At 48.2% G+C, this 12,113-nt stretch overlaps 1 protein-coding gene across 2 annotated transcripts in view; it reads right to left on the bottom strand.

The window, feature by feature from the left end:
* HPSE2 (heparanase 2 (inactive)) overlaps positions 1–12,113 on the bottom strand; it is a 112,492-nt gene that overhangs the window by 37,934 nt on the left and 62,445 nt on the right. For both annotated transcript variants that reach the window (XM_040606201.1, XM_040606199.1), the window contains exons 4-5: positions 858–1,031; positions 148–319 (exon numbers count right to left, since the gene is read on the bottom strand). In XM_040606201.1, the coding sequence (XP_040462135.1) occupies positions 148–319; positions 858–1,031 (346 nt within the window). The remainder of the gene's footprint in view (positions 1–147; positions 320–857; positions 1,032–12,113) is intronic.

Genomic DNA, 12,113 nt, shown 5'->3' on the forward strand with positions numbered 1-12,113 from the left:
CTGGTACTGTGGTGGCTGAGCCACACAGAGCCTCACTGTCCTGGCAGCTGTTGAGCAATGGGAAGCCAAAGAGCAAGTCTACCTGCTGCAGAGGGCATCAGTCTCAAGAGGGGTTTCTGATCTCTTCATCAAAGCAACATCACTTACCCTTCCAGAAGAGCGATGACATTCTTTCTGGGCCTCCCAATGTTCGGCCCATAGAGGTTTGATCTGGAATAAGTGCGGATAAGCTGCAGCAGGCTTCTCAGCTGGATGTAGTCCTTCCCCAGCTGGCTGCCGTTCACCGAGCGGCCGATCAGGGTCCGATAGTTATTGGGCTCTGGGAAAATAAAAATAGACAAGCAAGGCTTGCCAACTCTGCTCCTTCATCCGTGCTTCCGGAGAGAGAGACACAGCTCACGCTGTCGCACAGCTTGAGCTCCGCAGAGCTGCCTGCCTGCTCTGTAGAACAGCAGAAGGATCCTCCAAGAAGTGGATGAGGGCCACCGCTTACTCTCCTGGGCCAGCATCTCCTCCTACACCCCTTTTGCTGTGTGCTGGGTGAAGGACCTGCTCCCTGATGTCGTGCTCCTGTCCCTGTAGGGTCCCCCACTTCCCCTGGCACTGCAGCCACCATACAAGTCCATACAGCTGCTGGTCTGGCCACCAAAGGACTGAGAGCAGCTCAGCCAGAAACACTCCATGTGCTTTAATACCTCCAGCTAAGGGACTAACACTGCCTTATAGCAAGGGCCTTTAAATCCCTCTGAAACTACATGGCAAGGCATCCCGGGATCTGCAAATATCCTCTTCCAAAAGGGAATACCTTCCTGCTACAGCGAGCTCCGTTCCCGTGGCTCTCCTGTTCCCACACTCACCATTGCCCAGCTCCCAGGAGATGTTGTACTTCTTGCTGGCACTGTACTTCAGCAGGCTGAGGGCATTGGAGCTGTTCCAGGAATTGTTGGGATTTCGGCGCAAAGCATTCAATGCAAAGATCAGGTGAAGGCCAGAGCAGTCAGCAAAGTTATAGAGTTTGTCTAAAGACCTGGCTGGGAAGAAACAAAAAACAGTTTGTAATTCAAATGAAAGCTAGTTCCAGGGAGGTTCAAATGATCCTGTTGTCCATCAGACCTTGCCTTCTGTGTAGGATGGGCCAGGGTCAAATGCCATTCCCGTGACATCTGTAACTGCAGAAATGTGCCTGACCTTTGAAACCAGGATAGGATTCCAGGTGTGGGCTCTTCTCCTTCTAGCATAAAACTTGGATGCCCTCCACCACTGTGTCAAAGCTAGGGCCCATGTTACCAGAGACAAGTGACTTTATAACATGTCCTTTCATCTGCTTTTGGCAAGGAAAGTTCATCCTCTCCTGCGCTTGTCCTGCCTTGCATCTCTTTCACAGCAGATCCCTGCAGTGCCTGGGAGCAGAGGAGGCAGCACCACCCCAGGGCTGCCAGCTCACAGCCACCTCTCGTGCCCACCACCACAACCAGCTCTCTGCTCCCACAGCCCCCTGGGCAGCAACCAAGCCCCAGAAATAATCAAATAGAACCTCCAAGACATGCACCACGCACCTGGCCAACCTCTGCTCTGCACACAGAGAGGAGATCCCTGTCACCCCTTGAGCTCAGGGACAGAGGAGGGCTCGCTGCCTGGTAACAGCCTGGCCAAGTGGTCCTTCTGGGGTGCTGGGGTCTTTGTGGGATTCCTGTCCTACCTACTGGCCCCAAAGCTGCCCAGCTGGCATCTCCTCTGCTGTGCTGTGGCCTTGGTGAGCAGTGGAGCACTAGCCAGCAGGAGTGGCTAAAGAAAGCTGACCCGCTAGTCGGAGAGGTGTGACATTAGGTACAGGGCGCTGCAGGTACAGCCAAAAGGTTTAACGCCTTTTTTGGTTCAATCTTCCCCAAAAACTCAAAAGCAAGCAAATGCTTGACAAAGCTAATGCCAGCATTAGCAGGACACGAACTCATGTGACAGTGAGAGGATATTTGGTTAGAGAGTAATTAGATAACTGTGGCGTTTTCAGTGATCCCTGACTGTTGAACTGCATCCCAGGACACTCCACGAGCTTCCTGAAGCAGCCTCGGAGATGCAACCACTTAACTGTGAGGAGCCACCAGGGACAGGGAGGTTCCAGGGGGCTGGGAGGGCAGACCAAGGGCTCTGCTTTCAGAAGAGGGGAAGGAGGCACGGGGGAATTAGAGAGTAGGCAGACCGGCTTCAGGTCCCAGAAAAATACTTGGACAAATAATCAAGCTGCTTGTCAGCACTTACAAAATATAAGGAGATGATCAACAGCCACAGGAATGTGTCAAGAACAAATCACACTGAAGCAATCTACTGACAGGAGAGCAGGGCTTGCAGGCAGCAAAGCAGCCGTTTAGGTCTTACACATTGATGGTTTTTAAGGTTTTTGACACGACTGCACACGATATTCTCTTCAGAAAGTGAGGTAACCCTGATCTAGACTGAACTGCAGTGAGAAATACATACATCAAGAGCAGCTACCAGTAATTTGCTGTTAAACTGAAGGGTCTGGGCAGCCTGTTCTGGGACTTTTTGCATATTCCCAATAAAGAGGGATGTAAAGGAGTGGAGGATACATATATCAGACTTGCCACGTCACTAAGGTGATAGCATGCACCACCATCGCCAAGAGAGCTAAAGGGGATGGAGAGGCAGCAACTGCATGCTCAGTGAATTGCCCTAAGCCCAGGGGTGATGCTCTGAGATCCTGTACCCACACTGTCTGACTGAGGTGCAAGTGAGATGGTGACAGCTGGGACCTGCTCGCTGTGGTCGGGATAAGCTGCTCACAGCCTGTATGTCTGTGCTTAGTCTGTTGCTCTCCCTGGTCACTGAAAGCCTTGGTGAATACAGAGCCAGGTCTGAAAAGAAAAAAACTTATTTTAAAAGTAATGTTTTAAGGATGGTCAAAAAATAAGCTAACTGAATAGCTAATGTTTGATGGAACACAGCAAAGTCATGGAAAGAAGAAGAAAGGAAAAATGTAGAAAAGAAATTCCTAATCCCTTTCACAACCTTCTTCTGAATGCTACTGGTTGTTTGAACAAAAAGTAGCTGAATTAGATTAATGTATTCATCCCACTGGTTCAGGCACATTAGCTCTTTTTCTGGATGTTTAGTGAATTAGAGACAGATACAGTTACTTAATACTCATTTACTTCAGACTTCCAGGCAAAAAGCTGCACTTGAAATGAGACTCCTATAAAAAGGATAAGATAGACACCTAAATGACAACAGGAAGATAGCAAAAAGGTGTTACCTGTAGTTCCCTTGCTAGAAATGAAACCTTTTCACCAGCACAAAACAGTTGTACTACAGAAGGGGATTTGGTTGGTGTTTAGAAGCCTCTGCAGAGGACTGGGAATTGATTTTCCATGCATCCACCAGAGGAAACAAGCTGTCTGTTTATCCCAGTGCAGGGCCTGCCACTGTGAAATTATATTTTCCCCATGACACTTACTCTGTTTCCGTGTGCGTGGACACAGAGATGCCACATGTATTTCATGTTCTGCCTTCACTTTCTAAGCTGGAAACCTCAGCAGTCAGGGGAGGGAGCTGGGAGAAACACAGAGATGTCTGGGGATTGCCCCTGCATGTTTCCAGTGGTCTCCAGCAAAACCCAACCTGCAGATTACAAGGCCAGAAAGAGCTGAAAACTGCTAATAAACCTATCTCTGCATCAAACCAGATTGTTCATATGGGCACTCTTGGTATCAAGAGTATCAGGTATCAAGTCCGCTTATCTCCTTCATCCTTAGCAGCTGTCTTGGGATAGTGTGAACCTGGAAGCACCATCCTCTCCAGTGACTCTAGCATAGCCTTGATAACCATTTTGCACATGGTGCCCAACCATTAGTGATTAAAGGGCATGTCTGACCCTGACCCCTCCTGAGATGACTGCCTTAAACTGGATGCCTCCATTGCACACAGCTGCAGTTAGAGGAGAAGAGTGCTGTCACGGGTGGCTAAAGCACAAAAAGAAGCATATTTAGAAGGCCTCGAGTGATTTCTAGCCCTCCATAAGTACAAACAGGGCCAAAAGAGAATGCTATAAATATTTTACTGCCATGACTAGGGATGGCCACATTACTTCTGAGTAATGAGAACATGAAGAATCACGGTATTATTAACAGTTGGCTAAAACTCACTTTGAATTCTGGATAATTGCACTGTTTTTTCTTCATCAAACACAGAAAATCTTGCAGGAATTTAACCTTTCCCCAGTTAACAGATCATTAGGCAAGGCTTGCACAAAGCATTTCAATAGAAAAAGCCATTGTCGTACCAGAATGAATCTTAATAGAGCAGAACTGGATTTATAAGATGTTCTCCTTTCCCCTTCCCCCCCTCTGTCCGGTGCAGAGATGCACACACTCTGCACCCACGTGCCACTGAGCTCAGGCAGAAGGAATAAAGAAAAAAAGGAAAAAAGGCATAAAAATAGTGTAAGGATGCTGAGAGTCAGCCTCTGCCACTTGCTAACGCTCCCGTAGTTGGGACAAGGCTAACCAAGGCAGCACAGCTGCATGCTCCGCTCCCTCGTACCCAGCGGCAGTGCTTGTTGGCAGGGTTCGGTGGGGATGGGCCCCTGCCCAGTGGGTTTGGGACTAGCAGCAATCAGTAGTCAGAGACAGATGCCCCGTGGCCCTGGCACAAAAAAATCAATCAGAAGATGTTTAGGCTTTCTCAACCTTTTACATCCTTGGTTGCAGAGGCTTGAATGTATCTGGAGAGTGAATACTGCCCGCATGGCTGGGGGGCTGCCAGCAAAGATCTGCTCGGAATCCTGCCCTCAGCTGAAGCTCTGCACAGGAATTAAAGATTTTGGCTGTTTGCGTGGATCTCCCACCCTGCACAAAGGGAGACAATTTCAAAATGCAGGAGTAGGTGTCTGTGAGGCTGCAGATGGTGAGGTTCATGGGACAAGTGCACCCTCTGACATTCTTTCCCATTTCTATCCTTTTTATATGAGGCTAAACTTTAAAGTTCTCTGAAAGATGGATGGCACTTCACTCTGTGGCATGCCAACGCAAAATCTAAGGCACATTAAAATGTCTCTGGCAGTTTAAAATAATTGGAAAGACTTTCCAGTTGAAGTTACTGAATTAAACATTATACTAGAGACTTTATAAAGAACATAGTATTGACCGCCATTTGGTAAGAGGGACAGTTCAATAATCTCTGGGTTTGAAAGTCTTTCACATTTTTTATTCTGCTTCAGGAATTTTGCTTTGGCAGGGTTTAGCATGAAGACTGGAAATACATGTGTGCGCTGAGATGGAGGCAGAGATCAGCCAGTGGGCTGAGGGGTGGTGGGGCATGGCACAGCATGCCAGCGGCTTTCGTAACTCTGGGAAGTGAACCAGGAGGACAGGAAAGAAGAGCCTGTTCTCCCTCTATCCTCATTGTTCACCACGTCCATCTCTTGCACATGCAGTGCATGCCAGCGTTGAGGAGGACGGGGAGAGAGCTGAGCACAGAGTGGGCAGCACACACTGCACTCCCCAAATCCACAGGTTAGCTGAGACATCAGGCAAATGCACAACAGATGAACCCTTCTGTTGATAAAGCAAAGAAATGCAGTTCTAGAAATAACGATTTCAACTAATCACAGGTATTGCTCAACTCTGCATTCCCCATAAATTCTGAGCACTGCCTGGAGCGTCCCAGCAAACAGCTCTTGATGCCAGCACCGAAGCCAGCAGCATCCCCTGCCCTTTAAGCGCCCACAGGAGATAGCAGAGGGAAGGGGTCTGGAAAAACCTGGCAAAGAGAACCCCAAAGAGAGCTTTACAGGGAGGAGGCAGGAAGGGTGGTACAGAATGTTCAGACGACGGATGAGTAAGATGGCTGGCAAGAGCAAATGATGGAAAAAGAAAGGTATTCCCACTTACAGAGGAACAAGCGGGTACATGGAAAATTTATTTACAAACAAATTGCCACTATAGTCAGCTGAATGCCATTTGCACTGGCTCTCTTGGGCTGAAAATCCTCATAAAACCACATGTGTGTGGCAAAGACTTAATGCTTTCTTAGCAAATAAACATGAATCAGAAGATATGTAACAGGCAATCAGAGTAATTCCAGACCCATGGGACAGGTCTGCAAAACCAGCTTGAAACCTTCCCATGGATTCCATCCCCAGTCACGGTAGAATTTCAGACAGGGAAACCAGAACCCCCCATTCACAGTTTGTACATTTAGAGCACCAAAGGGTAGCCTTCACCATTACTGCAAGTTCAGAGAAAAAGCAGCATCCCACGCTGTCCATATGCACTATAACATCCAGCTTGATCCACTAGATCATGGGAAGATTTTCCTATTCTAGCTGCATGCTAAGCCATTCCTTCAAAGTTGCTGCTTAATGAGAATTTTAAAGATTTCAAGGCTACCAAGAAACCCACACAGTTGCTGGAAATTGCATTCTAATGATGACCATCCCAGCTGGGAAGCTGTTTGGTTTTAATTCAGTCTTCTGAAGCTTTTTGCTATGCAGTAAAACCACACCGTGTAAAGATGCTGAAGAATTCCCAGGCAAAATTGCTGGCAGGAGGAAAAAGTTTGCTCGCCTCCGACACACGTTTCACCTGAAACGCTCCCTCTGTCTGGTGAGGCTCCCGATTTCCCCCAAAGAGGATGGAGGTTTGCAGAACTGTCCCTTGCTCTCATTTACCTCCCAGCCTTCCTTATTGATTTACAGGGGAGCAAAGATTGGGGGCATGCAGCACGTGGGAAACGTTTCCCAAGGCAAGGTGCAGCGTTGGAGGTCTGCTCTGAGTGACAAGAAGTGCTTTGGCAGAGCCTAACGGTGCTATAGAAAAGGGATCTAGTTTAATCCCATCTGCAGAATACCTGAAAGTTGGAGGAACTAACTTTAATACTGCCAGCCAGTAAAGAAATGCTGTGCACTGTGTGTTAATGAGAACCTGGAATTTATATCCAGCTGGATGACAGATGGGGGATCTGGGGCTATTCCCCCCGGAGTATTGAGGGGGCCTTGTTCCAAGGGAATTGTTGTCATCATCCCTGGTCTTTAAGCAGCTGAACATTGACCCTCGATATTCATTCAAGTCTTTAACTAGATTTTTCATTTCATTGCCAATGCAGAGGTGATTATGCTGACCACGTGAGCTAGGTTTAGTCCTTAACACCACCATACAGAAATAGCAGTCTGGGGGCTTGGTGTCAATCTCTCGCCAATAAGGAGCTTGGCTGGCAGCCATGGATTGTGGGCTGAGATCCCAGCTGGCACATAACTTGGAAGACAACCACGAGGTCTGGGTTCAATATCCAATTGCTAAGGAGTCTGGCTGACAGCCTCATTTTGTGGAATGAATCCCAAATTAATATAATGCTTTTGATACCAGACAAGGGGCATGGCACACTTCCAAATGCTGTAAGAGCTCAGATAAAAGACATAGGCATTGGGTTCAGTGTGTAAACGGTATCAAGGTCGGATAACAACCAGGAATAGGTTTAATCCTCAGACGGTGAGAAAAAGGAATGAGCACTGAGCTCTGCCTTCATGCAAAAAAAGAGCTCAAATGAGCAGAATAGCTCTGTTTTCAATCCTAGCGTGGTAAAGAGCTCACAGGACAGTAATGGTTTCTAGGAACAAGTGTAAATTGACATGGAGCTTCAGAAGAGATGTGCGATCTGGGTTCAATCTCCAAATGCTGTAAAGCTCAGATAATGGCCAGAGGGGCAATTTCCAAACCCTCTGTTCCAGCCCGGTGCCTGGGAAGGAACAAATATCACATTACAGCTAAGAAAGCTGTTTTCTTCTGCTGCATAACTTCAGACATTTTCCCATTTGGATCAGGATGAATCCAGCATCTTCTAAAATTTCAGAGGAAAGGGAGGTGGGCAGTGAGAGGGCTATAGGTTTGAGCAAAGCAAAAGAACAGAGCAACAGAAAATAAGACCACAAGCACCACCTGCTCTTGCGTACCTTGTTAGCCACCCCAGATCACTGGGCTTGAGCCATGGAAACGGCTCCAGAGAAAACATGGGTATGGCTCATCATCATCCTCCCTGCTGCACAGCGCCGGCCTGCTGGGCGCCCTTGGGGCTCTCTGTGGGGTAGCTCATCCCACTGACAGGCAGCCATAGCCTGTGCTGCAGTCACTTCTCACTGGCACTGCTCACACAAGGGACTGGTGTGAAACAGCATGCACAGCAATAACTCACTCCCGCTCTTGCAGCTCACTCGTGGAGAAACCTCCTGATGCAGACAAGCTCGTTCGCTTGAGGTTGTTCCACTTTGTATAAAGGAATGCAAATAAAATGTGTGTATAAAACATTCAAATACTACTTTGAGTGGGCATTTAAAAGTTGGTCTGTTACGTAGGAAACCCTTCCTGGATGAAGTTTTATTGAAAGTGATATTGATCCTGTGAAAAGGTTCAATTTTGATAAATAGGCACTATCTCCCTTTCCTTGAGGAAATCTTTTTAAAATCTAAATCTGGTCCCTGGGACTCTCGGCTTTAGCTCTAGGATAGGATGGACCACAGAGGACAGGGCCTGATCGCTGTGAGTGCTGCTATAACAGGCTGTGGTTTGTCAGCCTGACCTCCAGCGAGCCAGCCTCTTGAGCAGCAACTGCGGAGTCAGGGTAAAAAGCAACTCCCCATTCCTAACCAGGGGCGCTGAAGACAAGCTCTGTCAGCACCATCCCCTACACAAGCAGTAGGTACAGCCCAGCAATTTGCTTTTTACCCTGGGCAAAGTTACAGCGCTGGGGACAGGTTACAGCCCATGCCACAGAGCCGCCTGCCTCCAGGCTTCACCTATGCACATGGAGGGTGCGAGCCCGCCAGGCTTGGGAACACGGCTGCAGATATAACCCAGCTCCGCTGCCAGACCATTTGCTGACAGAATGACTGTTTTATATGGCTATAAGAGCAGCTATAAGCGCAGCTGTCTGAAAAGCAACAAAATCTATGATGTGTGTTTCTAAATCCAATGACAGCTGGCAGTGCTGCGCTGCAGCTCATTCCTTCTTTTACACAGTTTAGCTAAAACACTTCTCTGCAATTGCCCCAATTTATCAACAACCAGCAGTTTCTGGAACAATTTAAAAGCATTCCCAAATAGGTAAGTAGTGGTCAGCTCTTCAAGCACTCAGCGGTCTGCAAGCTCCCAAATAGGGAGGCAGCTGGAGATGGACAGGGATGGTGGATGGGAGGAGCAAATGCCCTCCCCAGCTGCCTCACAGGGAGGATGGGGCTGTGGAATACATCGGGATGGGGGGCTTTGAGGCAGGAGTACCTGGGATGCTGCAAAGCATTATCCATGGGTGGGGGGAATGGTGATTTGTACAGTTAAAAGCTGGCTTGAGACGCAAACACGAGCCATTTCTGTGCTACCAGGGAGGAGGAGAAGTGACTTGGTCCCTGGATGGTTCTGCTCCCCAGCCAAGGAAGCCACATGGAGGGGGATCTCCCCTGCAACCAAGCTCACCTCCCAGACATGAGAAATTCGGTCCAGCCCAAACTCACAGAGGTATGTACAAGATAATGCTATAGCTTGCTGTACAGAGAAGACACAAGGGCAGGTACCACACCTGTCCCCACATGCACCTCCTCCCGCCCGCTGCGGGGCAGTACCCGTGGGGCAGACCACAGCAGCCATCACGGGAACCCACTCCCCTGCACACCACTGGCTGCTCAGGCAAGCTGCATCCACAGCGTTCTTTCAGGGTGCCACAGTTGCCAGGCAGAGGTTTTCTTTATAAATACTTTTTCTTGACAGCACCTGAAGTGCTAACACTGCAGCAAGAGGATAGATGTTTTCAACACCTTCCTGCAAGATGTGAGCTGGGCAGTACAGGCTGAGCAACACCCTGCGCACGTGCTGCACAGCTAAACCGGGATGAGAGATATACAGATACAAAGTGTGGTTTTAACATGTCCATTTAATCTCAGTAAAATGCTTAACGCAGGTAAGCCGTGCATCTAGCGCTCAGATTCCCTCCAGCCCAGCCGGCAGCTCCCATGTTCTGGTTTTGCTGCCTGAACTGCTTTCATGTGGCAGACACGGTTCGATTCAGAAAAGCTTCACACAGGGATGCAAACCAGGCCACCTGACAGCATCCCCGGCACCACAGAAGGTGCAGTGCCTCGTACTGGACCCATCTGCCTCCTGCCCCCCAGCTCTCTCGCTGCTCTGGAGGAGAGTGACACTGATCAGTCATGCTAGGAAGCTGAAACACCACATCGGGAACAAATTCAAACTGAGGACTTTAGCCTTGCCAAACCCCAACATTCAAAAATCATGAGTCAAATTCCCAAAAATCGTGGGACTGGCTCAAGAAACCTGGTCTTAACAGAGTTTTCATTGCCTGCTGTTTTCAAAACTTTTGGGTGCCTTTATAGGATGTTTTTAGGCTCTTCTACTACCAGGAGAGCTAAAATCTGGCTTGTTTTTATTTTTCCTTCTAAGAGCAGTTGATGTGCAGCAAAACAACCATTTTATTTTACAAGTTGTTTGGGTTGGCCTCGCTTCCGCATGGGTGGGGGCTTCAGCCAGCAGCCAGGGATGGCAAGGGCGTGCCTGACACTCCTCACCAGCGGGTGCTGCAACAGGGATGCTCTGCTGTTAAGCAATGTCCTGCCCATCTCCTCTTACAATCCCCAGCTGTTTGAGGGGGGCAAACCCAGAATCCACAAAAATCAGGTGCTTCATTTTACAGGTCTGAGTCAACATTTCCTATGGTGCAAGGAGCTGCAGCTATGGTGTGCCACTGGAAACTGCCGATCCCAGTTCCGGCCAGTCCTCTCCTGCCTGCTGACCCCGTTCTCGCCATCAGCCATCCCTGGCTGTTCCCACTTAGCAGAGCAGCTGATTTCCCTGGGAGGAAGAGGGAGTGACTAGGGCTTTTTGTACACTTTGTGAGCTGGGCATCTGGTATTTTTCAAAACTCTAAAACATTTTAACTGAAAACTGTCCTAAAAAAAAAAAAAAAAAACCAAAAAAAAAAAAAAAAACAACCAAAAACCCAACCAAAAAAAAACGCAAAAAAACCGAAATGTTTCAATCTGAAATCCTTAATTAAAACCACACTCTTTAGTACATAAAGAAGAAAGTTAAAACAGAAATGTACTTTTGCACATTACAGACAGCATTATAATAAACACAAAGCACTGCCAAGAAAGAGGCATTTTCAAGGCTAAAGTAGATGCCTCCAGCTGCACTCAAATAATGTCAGAGGGCTTGTCCACGCTGCTGAGTGTCACTGCATCTGAACACGATAGCGAGCGACCAAGCTAGGCGGATGAGGAAGACGGCAATTACTGGCGCAGACCACTAGCACTGCAGAAAGGACCACAACCCGCTGAGGTCTGTGAACTCCACTGACTTCCCACAGATCCCAGACCCTGGTCTAAATCTGTAAAATATTTGAAGGAACTGGCCCTGGCTCTTCTTGCTCCTCTGGGCTCGCAGATACGGCTCAGCTGGAGGGACCCGGTTTGGCAGGAAGCTCTCCTCAGCTAATCTTTGGGGGAATTTTGTACCAAAGCACACAGGGTGGAGTCTGAACCTGATTTTGGAGGCACAGATGAATGGCTGGGAAAGGCCAGCATCATTAGCCTGATGTCCCACACCACACGGCCCAGGACACATACAAGGAGCACAGGAGTCAAACCCAGTCCCTCAGCAGGACAGACCAGACCTTTTGTAAAGGTAACCACCGCCAGCTTAAAATTTGCTGCAAGTATGGAAATCAGCCTGTTCCTGTGTAAAGTTTTGCAGTTATTTAATGTCCATGGTCAAAGCAGGCACCCGGCTTCTAGCCCAAACTTACCTGTTTTGGCCTTCTTCTAACTGGATCTTGCTATACCCCCGCCTGCTAGGTTCTTGTTTCTTGTGGATGGCTCAGGATTAAGATCAAGTCTCCTCCAAACACACGTCCATTAAGCAACATTTGTTGCAGGTCTTCAGTACCCTCACTGTAATGCAAGTTGTTCCAAGCTTCCAATCAATTCTGCAGCTCTTTGGTAAGACTTGTAGAACAGCAAACTATGTCAACAAACCATTGCTACGTGCAATGTTTAGGATCTCACAAAACACTACTGATGTGCCAGGGGAGGATAGGTCTGC

This window comes from Falco naumanni, chromosome 9 (genome assembly GCF_017639655.2).
Source record: "Falco naumanni isolate bFalNau1 chromosome 9, bFalNau1.pat, whole genome shotgun sequence".
Classification (NCBI taxonomy): domain Eukaryota; kingdom Metazoa; phylum Chordata; class Aves; order Falconiformes; family Falconidae; genus Falco; species Falco naumanni.